The sequence below is a fragment of the Papaver somniferum genome, chromosome 4, assembly GCF_003573695.1.
Source record: "Papaver somniferum cultivar HN1 chromosome 4, ASM357369v1, whole genome shotgun sequence".
Lineage (NCBI taxonomy): Eukaryota > Viridiplantae > Streptophyta > Magnoliopsida > Ranunculales > Papaveraceae > Papaver > Papaver somniferum.
Window position 1 is genome coordinate 143,936,904 of NC_039361.1, and position 17,721 is coordinate 143,954,624.

Consider the following 17,721-nt stretch of genomic DNA (forward strand, 5'->3'; position numbering starts at 1 on the left):
GTTATTATTTAGACCCTTATTTATGGGGTTTTATATATATGGGAAAAGATACAATAATTAAAAAAGCAGTTAAAAAGATGATATGAAGATCATTCCAAAAATATAGACAAAACTTTCTCTAAGACCCTTATATTTATTTTAACACCACTCCTACTTTAGAGGACCTACGGTTAGATATGGATTTGATTTAATGAGGGTCTAAAATTCTGCGTGTTATAAAAACATGAAATTTTCACTTTTATTGGAGATGCTCTAAAAGATAAAATCAAAATTTAAAGCTTAATCTTAACACCCAAATCTATTATCAACAACTATTTGAGCTAATAAATTCGATCCTCTTGTTCAAAAAGAAAAATCTATTATCTATTTAAGCTTAATAAACTAATTTTAGTTAACACAAATTAATCAAAAATAATTTAGCTATTATCTTAGTTATTTGGATAAGTATTTTTTCAAATTGCCACGTTGTTTTGTTTTGTTTTGTTTTGTTATGTTTTTTTTTTTTTTTTTTTTTTTTTTTTTTTTTTTTTTTGAGTATCCCCAGTTGTGAAAGTATCTCATGGTTTCAATTCGAAAAGAATTGGACACTCAAATTATTTAAAAAGAAAAAGAAAATTACTAAAAAACAAAGTCACATGGGTGCATAAGCACATACATACATATCCCCATATGCATATGGTGCATGTCGATACCTGATTAGCGCACAACACAAACACGTCATGTACACTGGAGTATCCATGCCATAGCATATTATGAAAGAGGGTGCGGTTATTAGAGACCGAGAACGGGTCAGGAAACTGAAAGGTGCGTGTGGGTGGGAGAGAACAATAAAGGCCCAAGGGGGGAAGAGAGGCTGTTGTCATAAATCTCTTTTATTTCCTCTTCCTGTAACCAAAACTCCTGTTTTTGTTTTCCAAATCCTTCCTTGAAAAGAGGAGCGAAGGTGGAAGACAAAATCAGAAATACTTTTCTCTTCTATATAAACAAGCAAAGAAAATCATAATCTGAAGAAGAGGAAGAACAAGTGATAGTAGCACTGCACATTTTTATTCATCTTCTTCTGGGGAGTAAAGGGGGTCTTGTTAATAATCTCATTCTCACTCTTTCTCCCACACTGTTCAGAAAGTGGGGAGTTTGGGGATGGGAATGTATGAACTTATCAATCAACAAGACGACAACATTAAGAAGAACACTAGAATGGAAGGAGGAGATCTTATGAAAACAGACAGTAAGAATCAGAAATATGTGGAGATGGAGGAAGGATTGAATACTACTGATAAGGAATTATCAGTAATGTCTTCTTCTACACCACCCATACAGATTCTCAAAAATACAGTAATCAATAATAATGATAATATTGGTGGTGGTGCTCTGAAATCGCGGCGCCTTGTTTCTCTTGATGTATTTAGAGGACTCACGGTTGCGGTAAGATCTGAAATTTATTCGATTATTTTGTATTTGCGCTCTTCTAATTTGTATTACTGTCTTTGCATTGAAAGATCGTTTTATTTTTTATTTTTATTGTTCTTAAGATTTGGTGATCAAATTCTTCCTCTTGTTCGCCGTAGTAAATTCTTAGGCACTGGCATTTTAGTGTAGACAGGTATCAATTTCTGATTTCCCCACGGAAATAAAATCAGTCCCCTCCCTTCATTCATCCAGTTCCTTTGGAAACAAACAAAATCAACAAAAGAACAAAAAAGAGTTTTTTTTTTCTTTTCTCCTTTCTGTTCTGGAAACTACATCTGACAAAAAAAAAATCTTAAATTTCAAATTAGGTTCTTTAATTTGGCACTTCTTTCTTCATCTTCTTCTTCTGTTTCAAAGTATTTTACCAGATGTTAAGTAGTAGTAAGTTCAGAAGATTTAGTTGAGAAAAATGACAAAACAGAATAAAGCTTACCGTTCACGGACGGCGTGATAAAAGTGTTATTTTTATTTATTTTTTCCATTATTATTTTGATTAAAAGATAGAAGAAACAATGCTTTTCTTCTTGAAATGATCACCACCACTTTTCCTTGGTATCTTGTACGGCCCAAAATAAATAGATAGGTAGGTAGATTTTATTTTGTGTGAATCTCAATCTTAGATTTCTCAGTTACTGCCTAATGGTTCAAAAGGATTGTTGTATGGACATCCATTAAAATCTGAGGTCATTTTGTAATTAGGGAGATATCTATGGAGAAAGACGGATTCCACTAGACCAAGCATTGTTAATCATTTGTTCTTTAGAGATTAACTCTTTTTGTCTCTTTAACAAAGATTGCCAAAGCTATCTGTATCTGTTTGGCCGAGTTGGCCAACTTAGTCAGTTTGCCTTTTTGGAAAAGTAACAAGTAATTACCATTTTCTGGATTTTTGTTTGTTTCTTGTCAACCCTATTGTCTTGCTTAATAAACACCACATACCTAACTATAATGCAACTTCCAGGACTTAGATTCTCCGCATGCGTGTATATGGGTGTGAAATGTCAGCTCTCTTGTTTTAAAGTTTGAGAAAAAGAGAACATTTACCTGAAGTCCCATACCACCTGACTGATTTCATATGTGCTGATTGATGATTATCTAAGTTTTCGTAGATAAGCAACCTGTCAACCCTCTTGATCAGGTAGCTTAGTTTTAGGTTTAGCTAACTTATTATCCATAGTTTGGTCTGGCTTGAGAAGTTGGGAATTTGGTTAAGGTTTCTACCACCGAGCCTTCTTTTGAAAGAAAATTAAACAAAGAAACAAAATGATTGTTAATCTTTCTTTTTATAGTTTTATTTGATAAGCAAAACAAACAACCTTATTATTTCAACCACCACTCACTTTGTTTAAACTTTGTCTTATCAAAGTGTGGGACTTCACATGCATATACCAGGTCTCGTTGAAAGTAAAATAATCAACAGCACTAACTTCAGCTAAGTTTATGCTGTTGTTTTTGCCTAGTGACAGTGCCATCCTTTTTTCTCTATTAGATTGATTCCTGCCGCACCAAGTTATTCTAGAACTTTCGTTGCATATAATTATAGACAAAATTATAGTGCACTATTATCTTTCTGATTATTGTTTTATATTGGGCTCCGTGTCATATGTTGCATGCTTGCATTTGTTGAGTCTCAAAACACCACTCAGATGGAAATCGTTCTGACTTTTATTATTATTATTATTATTTGTTATTTATGTATTAATCTGGAGCTGATTTAAACAGTCATGACAGATAGTAGTGACAATAGTCTCGACCGACCTTTAAAGATAAGGCATGGGATGGGTATTATATTTCTAAATCAAATACTAGTTAGAACCACATTTCTGGGTCTGGGTTTTCGGATGTGGGTCTGGATCTTTGTAGGCTGAGAATTTGATCAGTTGACTTTTGCACCAGATATTTCTGGGTGGTGGTCCTAGATTTTGACTTTTAATCTTTTAGCAAGGGGGAAGGAAGTGTAGTGTCAGGAGCATTATTAACTCTATACTAATACCTACCTCATGCCTAGAAAATTCCACACCTAATTCGGGATCTGGACTTGACTCTTGAAAGGGTTATGTAACTTATGTTACAGTTGAACATATGTTCTTTTTAGAATTCACAATTGGTCTTTAGAAGCCAGTAAGTCATGGTTTTAACGTCTGGAGTTTTATTTTACTTTTTTTCTTTCTTGCGAATTGTATCCTTCTTAACTCCGTGGCACTTGCACAGTGTACTTTTTGTCAATGTAGACTAATACTGGTTATGTTTTTAATTTAAATATATTGCAGCTTATGGTACTTGTAGATGATGCGGGTGGTATCTTTCCTGCAATTAATCATTCGCCATGGAATGGTGTTACTCTTGCTGATTTTGTCATGCCTTTTTTCTTGTTCATCGTTGGAGTTGCACTGGGACTCACTTATAAGGTACTTATCTAACTCAACTCCCCTGACCCTACCTCTTTTGAACAGTGATACTAGTACTTCTGTTCAAGATTAATATGCAAGTGTGGTTTTGCTCACATTTTTTTTTCACCGCTTATTGTAGAAAGTTCCTTGCAGAGTTGATGCAACTAAAAAGGCTATTCTTCGGGCACTTAAACTCTTAATATTTGGCCTTGTGCTTCAAGGTATACCCCCCCTACTGCAGAACATAAGAACATGTTATAGATTGTGATATGTTACAACTAATTGACATATTTTTTCTTGTAATATCTAAGAATCGTCTTGATTTGCTTCATTTTATTGTTTAGGTGGCTACTTACATGGCATCAACAATCTAACCTATGGTGTTGATATACAACGCATTAGATGGACGGGTACCTTACAGGTATTAAATTTTCTGATACTTAGCTTAGTCAGCTTAGGGAAATTCTATTATTTAAATAGCAATTATTGATATGCATCCGATCCTCATTTGGACCTAGTTATAAATGCTTGTCCTCTATTGAAGTCATTGGATTATTGAAATTCTTTTTTTGTTGCATTCAGAGAATTGCAATAGCATATTTATTGACAGCAGTTTGTGAGATTTGGCTCAAGGGTGATGATGTTGTGAAATCAGAACGATCCTTGCTTAAGAAGTATCAGTTCCAGTGGTAAGTGATGGATTTAACACGCTAGAGATTTTAAGCTTTCTAATCTACGTTTATTGTAGTTGTTGAGTTTATAGTGTCTCCTCTTCTTTGCGATCTGCTTTATGTATTATACAAGTTAGCATAATTAACCGTTTCCATTGTGTTATTCTTCTCTTTAGGATATTTGTATTCGTGCTCACTGTTACATATACTGCACTGATGTATGGGTTATATGTTCCTGATTGGGAGTATCAAAGTCCAAGTGAAAACTTTTCTTTCTCTGTGAGTGTTAACTTTCTCTGTTTCCTCGTACAAATGGTTGTGAACACAAGTCTACGGCTTCTATGTTGTGATAACCTTTTTGTTTGAACATGCTCCAATGAGTAATGCTTTTTTATCCTTTCCTTCTGAAGGTGAAATGTGGCGTTCGTGGAGACACTGGACCTGCTTGTAATGCCGTTGGGATGATTGACCGTAAATTGTTAGGTATTCAACACCTATATAAGAGACCAACCTATGCACGGACAACGGTTCGTATTATTTAAATACTAACATCAATATCTGAGTTTCGTTTTTGCCAGATGTATTCTGATATCACATTATGTTAATGTACGGTGTTTATTTTGTCAGGAATGCAGCATTAATTCACCAGATTATGGCCCACTTCCACCTAATGCGCCTACTTGGTGTCAAGCTCCATTTGATCCTGAAGGAATCCTAAGGTTTACTGCATTCTGCATCTCTCTTTTATCCATTTGGTTTTTGTGAGGTTCTCATAATTACATAAATATGCTCTGCTTACTTTCTCGGGAAGAACTCTAATCACGTGTTGCATCTTGCAGTTCTGTAATGGCAATTGTTACTTGCATGATTGGCCTGCATTTTGGGCATATAATTGTACACTTCAATGTAAGTAATCTATCCACATCTCGTGGAGCTCTCAGTTAGGACGAGTAAAAAGAGACAGGTTGTACTTATTTCACTATATAAAATTATCTGTATCTGATTTCCCACAGGATCACAAGGATAGGATGATGTCTTGGATGGTCCCTGCTGCTGGTCTAGTTGTTGTGGGTTTCATTCTGGACTTCTGTGGTAAGAGAATGTACATGTTTTTTTAGCTGTACTTTCAGTGCAATGAAGTAAAAGTTTTCATCCTGAATTGGAATTATTGACGTATGATTGTGGTAAAACTGTGTTGTTTAATGTATAAATGTTCCAACTCGTTTGTAGGGATGCATGTTAACAAAGCCCTCTATTCTTTGAGCTACACATGTGTTACCGCTGGTGCCGCGGGCATTCTTTTTGTTGGAATTTATGTGATGGTGAGACATCTTCTTAAAGTTTACCATCTCGCTTGGGATCTTACTTTTGATTTCCATGAGATCAGTTATCCTAAAAGCATTGGTTACTTTCAATGAAAAAGGCCATCTAATTTTTTGCTTTCACAATTTCTTATTACGCAAGAGGATTGTGTATATTTTATTAAATGAAAAGCGAATGATACTTGAATCACTCATCCATGTTAACGAAATTATTTGTGTTCTCCTGCAGGTTGATGTGTTTGGGTTTAGAAAACCGACTCTAGTTTTCGAATGGATGGGGATGCATGCCCTGGTGATCTATATCTTTGCAGCCTGCAATGTTTTGCCTGTCCTTCTACAGGGCTTCTATTGGAAGAAACCCGAAAACAACATTGTAAGTGATCTTTGTTTTCCTGTTCTCTGATTCTTTTCCACGTATTATACATCCAAACCTCTTGCAGTACAGTCGAGTTAATCAGTAATAGTCCTTTTAATTGATCATTTTGCTCATTTTGTGTTCCAACAGTTGAGATTAATTGGCATTGGACGATCATAGTCGACTTGTGGAGTATAGGACAGATGATGGTTGTTTGGCTCATACTTCTTGCGACCGTTGGGAAAAGGCATATTTCATCTCTCCCTCGTAACTACCATAACTTAATGGAACAACATTGGCACATCCGGTCATTGTCCTACTACTGGGAGGAAAAAGAAACAACATACAGAAGCCTGATCCAGGAATTTTTGGTACATGTAGAGGCAATATTTATAGAATTTTTCCTTTACATATTTCCCTCCCCTCCACTTGGTGGAATTCATTCACCCTCTTTTCTCAAGAGGGTTTGTATAAAGCTGAATCTACAAGGAGACTGCCATATTTTTCTCGTCATCATATATATAGAGAGAAATTAGTTATGTTAGGGAGCTTACTCTTTTAGAAACATTGAACTACAGACCTGGTGAACCTGACCTCAACTGAGCGACCATGTTTTTGCTCCTAATATCGTTATGGGTGAACCTCAAAGAAAGACAAATTATTTTGGAACATGAATTCCAATCTTTTCATTAGGTCAAATTGAAAAAGTGATGGTATCAAAAACGGAAGGAGTATATAATTCAAGCAAATCATAAATTAGCAACTAAAACGTTTACCTTTTAATGAAAATATCAATCAAGAAGCTATGCAACTATCTAAGCCCCTCCGGAAGTAATTGACTTTTGTATGAATTTGGTTAGTGACGGAGGCGGGGGTGGACGAGGAGGTTGGGATGAAGGAGGATCAGTCCACTTCTTCTTCCAAGGTTTCACTACTGCACCCACTACTTCCAAGTAGCCTGGAAGCCTGATAGAAAAGAAAGACAAGCTGTCAAACCAGAAAAAGCCTTCTAGCCAACAAGCTAACCGTTGCAATTGGTCTACCTAAGAGGATATTACTCTAACGAGGGCATTTCTGTATGTAACTATGGTTCCAATAGTAGGAGTAGGATATGAATAATCAAGTGGAACCGTGTGGCAGCTTTTTTTAAAAAAACAAGAAGAATGTTACTGATTATGATAACCGGGGATCGAACAGCTTAAAGTGTCATGGAAAACCATACAAGTTCCGTTTCAGATTTTAATGGACTTAACAAAGGTCCAGAGATGTGGTGTGTTTCTTTTAGTATCTAGTGTTTCAAAAAGTTTACTTGCTTTCTGTACAAACGTGAATACTTTTTTGTTATTAATCTCAGTGTATATGTGTGCAGAAAAGAAAAGCAAAGCTTTGTATGAGAGAATAGAAGGATCGGCGTTCAAGTTCGAGCGCTATTGGGAGATAATCAAAGCGAGTCTGAAATGGTGTTCCCTACTACTAAGCAAGCCATCTTCAAAGAAAGCAAGGGAAACTTATAAGAGGTCTGTTGATGCTCTAGCTAATGAAGAGGGAAAAAATCATGTTGGTGATTTTGGAACTGAATACGACAACGACGTGACTGTCCAATGTGAAAAAAGTCCAGCAAAGAAAATAAGAAACGAATTTTCGTTTCTTATTTTCTTTGCTGGACGTTCTTCCAGTGGACGGTCGTTGTCGTCATCAGTTCCAAAATAACCAACATGATATTTTCACTCTTCGTTAGTTAGAGCAACAACCGCGCTCTTATCAGTTTACCTTTTCTTTCTCTCTAGATGGCTTGCTCAGTTGTAGGGTACACCATTTCTATCGTCAAACAGTGAAGCAAAAACCAATTGACGTGGCGCAATAGTGATAGTAAACCCTATCATAATGCTAGCGAGAATGATTAAAAGGAAAAATAAAATAAAATACGAAAATTTTGTATTATCAACAACTTTGTGCATCCATACTTGAACGTAATATGGATCACTAATTAATGGTGTCTTAAGATAAATGTATGCCCTATTACTGCAATCAAATAAATGGGAGGAAAAAAAGAGAATTTCATTTCTCTAGGAGTCATAAAACTGATGCTCCAAAACCGGAGTAATAACAAGACACTAGAGGACTATTTATAGTAGTCCTATACATGCGTAGGAGTACAAGGTTTTGCCACTTAACACAACAGGTGGCAAACTATAAATAACATGTAAATTATATTCTTATCCTCTAATGGGATGATAACCAATATCCACATTTCCATCCCTTTATTAGTAGTGTGTGCGGCAGTATTTGGCGTGAGGTGGTCAGCCAATTAGAAGGTGACATTTATAATACTTTCCCTTGGATGACCACCGATTAAGGTACCTTGCATCAGTAAAATTATTTGCGACAAAATCTAAACGTCTATGTCAAGAAAACTGCGTGCGGCAAAACCTGAGAGCTGGGGGAAAAGAGTACGATGAACGTCGCCTGGTAATAGTGCTGGACATGCGTATGTTGCCTTGATAAAATGTTGTTAGGAGAAACCGTGTATGGTAAATACTCGAACCAAAAATAATAACGCCATTATCCAATACCACATCTCAAGAAACTCTATGGATATACACCTCTTTAGATGGTGATCACTGTTCTAAGTTGATATCTCATTAAAAACCTCGTCAGGAAAATCCAGTGAGACAAAACCTGAGCGTAAGAAAACATGAGTTCTCAGAACAATGATATACCCGCAATGTTGCCTCGTTAAAACCTTGCCCGGAAAAACCCATAGGGACAAAAACCAGGACGAAGGAAAAAGAGTACAACATGACGAATTGCGGATATTAGTGGACTTGTATGCCTCATTAAAACCTTGGCAAGGAAAACCCAGTGGGACAAAACCTTGACTAAGGAAAAAGAGTACACGACGTAATGTCCAACATTCATAATATCCATAGTCTTATGTGGTTTTATTCCCCTGATGAGTAGCCTTCTCAGTTGATCATTGTGTCATACTGCATAGAGATCACGAACCATCTTGTAATGTCTTCAACGACTTCCTTTAATTGAGAAACTCGGTCTGATCTTCTTCAGTACAATTTCTAATGATCATCTGGTTGTATCAAATTTTTATTCTCCACTAGCTTTGTCTGAACAATCATAATCGATGGGAGGATGAACAAGTATCCTCTACTACCAGACTATTAGCTAGGAAAATGTTTAGCTGTTTTATCAAACCTGCCAAAAATCAAAACTTAAACAACCTGATTAGCTTTTCTCTGTGGGAGATATCTAGCGATCTTTTATACGAAAGATCAAGCTTAATGGTACCACGAAGATGAAGGAATTTTCTTCGGACCTATGTCTCGATATTGGTGCTGGGTAAAACCAGTCTTACATGTTACTACAAACTCAATATCAGGTACCTATAACATACCTCAGTTAATGTACCCTTAATTTACACATCCATTGTGTAATACAAACCATAGAGTGATACATCTCCTTTGTTGAGATGTAAACCGATCATTCTTAAAGGACTTCCATCTACAATCAACCTACAGATTATTTTACCGAGAATATCATCTCGAACTTCTGCTTTAAGCATTTTTGTGCTTTGGAGGACTCTTCAGAAGTTCCAATAAAGTAGATGTTGTATATATCAAATCTAGTAAATGCACAGTTTATGAGCATATAAAATGGTTTACATATCCATGGGTAATATGAGCATTCACTTAGACGATTGATCACTTTCTTCCTTATTGAGTAAATGCTATAACATGGTAATTCTACTGAAAAAAACTTCAGGAATTTACATGCAGTTTTCTGTATCTAGTCTTTCATACAGATCCGCAGTAACCACATCAACTAGATGCACATCGAGTCCTTAAAGACTGCCAGACAAATACCATAAAGGTAGCTGCATCCATAATATGGAATATGTTACAAAGAAATCCATCTTAGGTTCTTGTAAAAGACTTTGTGCCATTAGTTGACTTTACTTTTCTCACTATGCACGTGCATCCACCTGTAGCCACTAGGGGTTACATTATCGGATGTCGGAACTGCAAACACCCGTTTGTGGCCAAGAGTAGCTCACATTATCGAGTTTTCGGGCTGTAATACCAAATTTATGCATTTTTTGCGAGAAACTGTTCTTCTGCTTTGATCTCTTATGGTTTAACCAATCATACCTTTAATGACATTCCCATAGAGAGTGGTTTAAACCAACAACACCTAAGGTAGTATCAGTGGATACTTTGACTATGTCATCAACAATCATTGGATTACGATCGCAAATTTCTCTATTGCATGCATGCCTTATGGAAATCCTCTCATTTTGAGGTTTCACAGCCTTTGCAGAGACATTCTCTTATAAGGAGAACTATACTTAGAGAAATTAGATCTTCCACTGATAGTCTCTTTGAGAGCACTATCTTTCAATGATTGTGACTGACTCTTTCTTTAAGAGGTGCAGAATATTTCAAGTTACCTAGTCATCCACGCTCAAGGTGTGTTCTAAGTGACACACTTGCTACTACATTTACAGCCTCTCAAGGAAGCAATTTGATTTGCAATCTCTAAAGATGTCAAATCTTCGACATGTCTTACAGTGATGAAAACATCAAGATGAGATACATCCTGGTTTATCTTTGTGCAAACCGGGATACTTCACGCCGTTTTTCAGGCGATAGCCTTTCCTCCCCCAAATGGTGGGAAAACTTTCTCATCAAATTTGCAAATCTTGTAATAGAGTAGTAATAGCAGTGGAATATAGCACGTCTCAAACAGAAAAACATGACAATGGTTACATGAGTAATAAGTTCAAAGTGCACAAGAACATCAAATGTGCTCACCATCAATGCCCAAAGCATTACTAGGATGATAGAGATCAACGGATGACAAACAAGAGTTTCATTTAAAATCTATATGAGTATAGATACACAGTTACCACCAGGTGAGATGTCGAGTCATTTATGACTACCAGACTATACTTCCATCAACCTGGTTAGTGTCTGCGGAAACTCACTTCAAGGGGTGGCGCTGCATAACAAGCGACCTCAATTAGTTTTCTCACTACGCTTTCACATAAGCATCAAATTTGTGATTGATGCTAAGACTAAGTTTCAAGAGCGTACACAAGGGAGAAAACACTTCAATATGTCCATGTCTGCCAATCATATAAACTTTGTCGATAATTCCTTTGCAAAGGGGATATCTATCCACAACGATTTCAGTAGCTACTCTGAATATTATCGACAACCAGTTAACAATCAGTTAATAACGATCTCACATCATTCTCTCGAGTAAGAGGATACTCTAATCCATTGGTACCAAATCTGAACATGCGGATATCCTTCTCCTTGAGATATCGACGCAAACTTTCATGGATGTGATCCTCATCAGGAGAGATATCAACTCACAACTCAAATAGAATATGGACGTTATCTGATTAGATTGGCATACCTCGTACAAGAGGTTTTTCGTCTATGCTTCTAAGCATTTGGACGAAATAGTCGTTGCGATTCCATGGCATGCCTTGCAAGGACTTTATTTTGTACCGAATCAAGAAAGCGTACTCTTGCTAAATCTAGCAACAGAGTGATCTCCAACACCTCGGGCATTTCTCGGTGTGAGAATTTAGATGAGACACAATTGGATTTAACCAATGTCGTCGACGATTTTTCCCCTGATCCTTAGGCGGGATGTGCCATCAACAGAATATCCAGTTCCGCGTTACTCTACCTATCAAGGGAGTAACTGGGTGCGGAAAACAATAATAACACGCAATCCAGGAGAGGTAACTGATCAGGTTTCCTCTCTCGTTTACAGTCCAGCTGGGATAATTTTAAGAATTTACATTGTCATGTAAAATCAACAGTAAACTGTAAACGAATTCTGTGACCATAGACATTATCTCAATATCAGTACCAGTCCTGCCAAGACGACCGATAGAAATCAACAACAATAAACGACATTTCAAATGCACGTATCGTGTATTTTATGTCACATCGATAGCAGAGCTCTTCTAGGATCAAAGATGGTTATTCACCCAATCATTATGCTACCGTCCTGTATTGTTCCACTTCTGGTGGTACGATGCTCATCAGGTTCTTAAACCCGAGAACTATTGTGGTTCCCATATTCAAATATGCCTACCACAAGTGTATTTTCCTTTTTTTCCAAAGATAGGCTTATTTGCATAACACTGCTGCAAATTTAATTCACCAAATTCATGATTTTAGGTAATAGCTCAGGCTACGAGAAGACATGATATTAACTCTAAATATCATTTAAATAAATGCGACACTCATTATCACTCGACTTTTGTATATCTAAGAAAGCAATTTAAAATATGCATCTCGTTGTTGTCGTAACAACATATACAAAGTGCAAATCAAGCACTAGCTTTTTAAAGCTCGTCGATGCATATAATAGGCGCATATTATGCACGCCGCCAAACTAGCAGGGACATAAGGGCGCAAAATGTGTGACTCTCCTTATTGCTCCCACAATATTATATACAGTGCATATATCTTCTATAAAATCAAGCCGAACTATTTTTCCACAAAAATCAATGGTGAAACAAGTAAGAAAACATTCAAAATGCAATATATACGGTTCCAGCATAATATCGGCAAATCTCCAATTTCTTCTATTAAGGTCGACGAAATATTAATTTATCAAAGTTGAAATATGAACACATTCTTTATACCTTAAAAGAATATGTCTCGATATCAATCGTAGGCCGCTTCAGGGACCATTGATAGAGACTGGCTAACCAAGTTAACCCAGTGTCCATTTTTCATCGCATTCCGACCCTTTAGGTGGAACGACTTTGAATTCTGGAGATTATTATAGCAAAGGAATATTAAGATTTCGCTATCCCCCAGGATGCAAAATTCCTTGCTCTGCCGATATTAAAACCGTTAACACCAAAAAATCATTGTTGTACCAACAAAGGTAATTTTATTCTTTACGCTATTCAAAAGGACGCGGAGAAACCTTCCGTTGGTTGGCTAAAGAAGAAAATAACAATGACGGTACAAAACTCAAATACTTGGTTAAATTCGGAAACCGAATAATATCACAAATATGAGTCATTGCTAATACGTACCTATTTTGAATATTTCTTCCTTTCCAACAATAATTATTTATGCTATCAATAGCACAGAGGCATATGATAAGATGTCTAACTTCTCCTTTAATAAATTCTAATTAAAACAGAAAACAAGTTAGACATAATAAGAATTGCGTATACATAACTACTTAATAATAGTTGAATTTAATATGTAAAGACTGAAGAGAATTATCCTTTTCCGTATCGTCAGCCATTGCCGATTCCCGTAGAGCAATTCATGCTGATAACGTTTTGTATTATCAACAACTTTGAGCATCCATACTTGAACGTAATATGGATCACTAATTAATGGTGTGTTAAGATAAATGTATGCCCTATTACTGCAATCAAATAAATGAGAGGAAGAAAAGAGAATTTCATTTCTCTAGGAGTCATAAAACTGATGCTCCAAAACCGGAGTAATAATAAGACACTATTTTTTTTACTCGGTGTAATAACAAGACACTAGAGGACTATTTATAGTTAGGGTTGCACATACTCCGGTACGGTCCGGTTTTCTTATGGAACCGGTCCCTGTACTTGGTGTTGACCGGTACCTCATTTTGAGGACCGGTACCTGTACTTGTACCTAGAGTTATACCGGTCCTCCGGTACCGGTCCGGTACAAGACCGGTACCGGGTTTTTTACCTGAAAAATATTACAAAATATAATACAACATTTCCATAAGTTCAATGTTCAACAATCCAAAATAAGTTCAGGTTGCATACATATTTAAGTTCAACATTTTGTATAACTTCAAAACAACAATCCAAAATAAGTTCATAAGTTCAGTTTGCCAAAAAGTAAAAACAACATTTCCACTACCATATAAGTCTGTCTACGACAAGTCGACAAGAAATAATGGATGGTTGCACAGCCTGCACTTGCAAGTTGCAATCCTAGGCCACAAATCTGCACTTTCCCCTCCAATAAGGCCATTGATTGGATAGGACAACCTCAACCTGTGTGTATTACAAGTTTACAACCAGTTCAAAACAAATAGCAAGCAAATACATAAGAAGTTCATAACTACAGTTGAATTTGTGCAGATTGAATATTTTCAGTCCATTCATTTCCATACATTACATATTCTCATACACACCCCAATACTTATTGTACTTGGCAAACATACAGTATACAGACTCAATATTATCAACAAATCCAAGTTAGGAAATACCTCCAGTGAGACATACACATAGTGATACTGTCATACATACTCATACAAGAAAGATACAACTAATTGCAAAACCATTCATAGAATCACAGTTAATCAGTTATCACTTCTCACACAGTAGTACAGAGTACAATCAATCTATGTATTCATTATAACATATTAACATGTATTGCTCAATCAATCTGAATTCTCAAACCCTAAATTGATCTCAAACTCTCAATCAATGTCAAACCCTAAATCATTTACATCAACAAGGTTAATCTCATAAGATAGATTGCTCAATTAGAAGAACAAGAATAAGTAAAGACTGTAAAGTACCTTGGAAACAAAAAGGTTTAGATTGAATCTGATAGACGAAGAAAAAATTGGTATCCTTGGCAGTCACCACTTAACCTGCGTGAGTATAAACACTAGGGTTAGTTGATTAGTCAAGCGATAGCTACTTAAAATCGTTTACAATTCCTAGGGTTTCCTTTTGTTGAAACAGAAAGGAAATCGAAAAGATTACCTGATTGATTGATAGCTACTAACTAGTAAGACTTGAATCACTTGATGATGATCGTGAATTGGTGATTTCCTGATTGATTGGTGAGGGTAGCCGTAGTTACTCAGAGATGAAGAGGCTGCTCTTCATAGCTTCACTGCTTCAGAGAGAAAAAAAACGAAGAAGAAAGAAAACTGAGAGTGAGAGAGTTACCAGAGTTAGCGATTAGTATTAGGGTTATCTATATTGGACGGATAGGATTAAAACTAGTTAGGATCTTAACGGCTGAAATTAAACGGTACATATGGGCCGGTTCCTACCGGTACTCCCCCTAAAACCGGTGTCTGTACCGGTCTAGACCGGTTCTCAACTTCCAGTACCAGTGTCTGTACCGGCTAGACCGGTTCCGGTCCGGTACCGGTTCGGTATTTCCGGTTCCACTCCGGTCCAGGTCCTCCCAACCGGTTCTTGTACAGCCCTATTTATAGTAGTCCTATACATGCGTAGGAGTACCGAGTACAAGACTTTGCCACTTAACACAACAGGTGGCAAACTATAAATAACATGTAAATTACATTCTTATCCTCTAATGGAATGATAACCATTACCCACATTTTCCATCCCTATTAGTAGTGTGTGCCGCAGTATTTGGCGTGAGGTGGTCAGCCAATTAGAAGGTGACATTTATAACAGGAAACAAAATCTAAACGTGAACAGGAGAGAAAACAAGAAAGTGAAGCATACAAACTTATTTGTGTTTTTTTTTCTAAAAGAAACAATTTCATTTTTGTGTTTCTCTCTAGAACCCCAGGGTTTTTATAGGAGATAAAAATCCAATCTTAATCTTATCGTGTATTTGTTGGTTAGGAATTTTAACAGGGAATTTTATTTTGGCGGACGTCCATGATTTTAGCTTTCATATTTAAGATTTTAATTATAATTTTTCTTTTTTTTTTTAGATTTTAAATTCTTTTAAAATATATCCACATATGAAATTCTTTTAAAATCCTATATATTTGCTGTATGCGCAGACCCTATACATAAAGGGTCCATGTAGGATGTTGCACCATCGGTTGGAGATGCTCTCATGAAATATCCAATTTAAAAGACAGATTTAGATGCTGAATGTGAAGTTTAGTGCTGGTGCGTGCGACTTTCATACTCTCCTACCACCACATAAGACTAACAGCTTCCCCGGCAAGCTCCTTCAACACCTTTACCACAACCTCGTCGCTGCCCAGGGAACTAACTGTGATGCCTTGGGATTGGAGCAACCTGACATCCTCAGCTGAGTCTACAAGAGTGTCTATGAGGTAATTATACGAGTTCATATCTCTTCCGATTCCCACCCGAAGCTCATACGCTAACAAATTCAGAAGTGTAGACGCATTGTAGTCGTTGATGATTATGGAGGGAAATTGCGGAGTTGCAATGTTTTTGTCGAATTTGATGCCCTGGTAACTCCAGGCCTTTTTAAATTGGACAGCAGACTGGTGATAAAGCTCTGATGCACATCGTTTTACGATCATCTCCTCCTCAAATTGTTTGCCTCCTCTAAGTAGTCCTTTCATATACATGTCTAGCAGGTGAAGCCCTGGACCTTCATTAGGAGCAAACATCATCCAGGATAAAACGCGATTTACCTGGTGCACAGCCAAAAGAAATTACATGCCAAGTATAACATTATAGTTGGGCAGCGATATATATTGGAGCTAAAACATATTTACAATGAAGGTTAGAAACAATAACTAGGACTTATAATTCTTCCTAATCAGTCACCATTCACCACATAAGGCAGTTGATTCTCCACCAGCAACAAGTCATGCATTACAGAATTATTGTTAACTATCGTACCGTGGTAGCTAAACATGGGGTTATTAAGAGCATAACTATTTATTTCATGGTAGTTTGCCACAGCAGCCAAAAATTCAAGAATGAAGTCTGTCCTGGATCATTAGCTCAGCGAATCAATTATCCTCTACCCACTCCTTCTGCAGCTGCCGAGCATATGACTCCCTGAGGAGCAGTAACTATTTAATCAAACACTATCTTATTCAAATCGAACTCAAATCTTCACATGGAAAATTCAAAATCGAATTAATAAAAGATAAGAAAAGCAGGAAATCTTGAATATTTACTTACGAAGGACTCTATTAATATCTTACTCTTTTAATAGTGCCAGCTTATAGGACTGAACGGGCTCTCCCCCTCTTTTACAAAATGACAAAGTGCTTTTCTTTTGTGGACTTCCATTGGCTTCAAACGAGGCTTAGAGAAGTGGTAAGGACCGATGGACACCGCTTGAGGCTCATAGGCTTTCACATTCCTATCTTTAACGAAGATGGGCAATTCGAATACGCACTCCTCCTTCCAATGCTCTTCCTCCCTGTTAGGTTCTGTCAGTTGGAGTTCTCTGGTTACACTACTTGACCATGGTTTCTTGGTTTAATCTGCGTTCATCGTGAAAATATTAAACAATGCTATTGATCTCTAACTTCGAGAAGAAAGAAGAAAACAAAGATGGCAGCAATTGTATTTGATGTTTGTATACTGAGTGCAAATCGAGTAAAATACCTGCTTGATGATTCCTTGCTTGCACTGGTATCTATGACAAAGCAATAAAATAAAATAAAAAGGAGACAGAACTCTTGCTCAACCATTATTGCTCAGACTAGACCAGGAGATCCTAATCTTCTTGTTCTGCAGAGAACAGATTTACGCTTAACATTCAATATTTACCAATAATATAGTTAATATACCACCA

The 17,721-nt window shown here is 36.7% G+C and overlaps 2 protein-coding genes and 1 long non-coding RNA gene across 3 annotated transcripts; 1 reads left to right on the plus strand and 2 right to left on the minus strand.

The window, feature by feature from the left end:
- Positions 1 to 834: 834 nt before the first annotated feature.
- Positions 835 to 6,752, plus strand: LOC113271452 (heparan-alpha-glucosaminide N-acetyltransferase-like). Its single transcript, XM_026521314.1, has 13 exons — positions 835 to 1,425; positions 3,741 to 3,878; positions 4,000 to 4,081; positions 4,205 to 4,281; positions 4,443 to 4,549; positions 4,708 to 4,810; positions 4,942 to 5,058; positions 5,159 to 5,250; positions 5,371 to 5,437; positions 5,545 to 5,623; positions 5,762 to 5,853; positions 6,083 to 6,226; positions 6,359 to 6,752. The coding sequence occupies exons 1-13, from the start codon at positions 1,141 to 1,143 to the stop codon at positions 6,386 to 6,388; spliced, it is 1,413 nt and encodes a 470-aa protein (XP_026377099.1). The 5' UTR covers positions 835 to 1,140; the 3' UTR covers positions 6,389 to 6,752.
- A 7,413-nt stretch (positions 6,753 to 14,165) lies between these two features.
- Positions 14,166 to 15,336, minus strand: LOC113274333. The gene is made up of 3 exons (XR_003322958.1): positions 14,982 to 15,336; positions 14,792 to 14,866; positions 14,166 to 14,261 (listed from the first exon to the last, which is right to left on the minus strand). It is a non-coding gene; the product is annotated as an uncharacterized LOC113274333 (long non-coding RNA).
- A 491-nt stretch (positions 15,337 to 15,827) lies between these two features.
- Positions 15,828 to 17,522, minus strand: LOC113271454 (putative UPF0481 protein At3g02645). The gene is made up of 3 exons (XM_026521317.1): positions 17,123 to 17,522; positions 16,812 to 16,973; positions 15,828 to 16,600 (listed from the first exon to the last, which is right to left on the minus strand). The coding sequence occupies exons 2-3, from the start codon at positions 16,842 to 16,844 to the stop codon at positions 16,124 to 16,126; spliced, it is 510 nt and encodes a 169-aa protein (XP_026377102.1). The 5' UTR covers positions 16,845 to 16,973; positions 17,123 to 17,522; the 3' UTR covers positions 15,828 to 16,123.
- Positions 17,523 to 17,721: the final 199 nt, after the last annotated feature.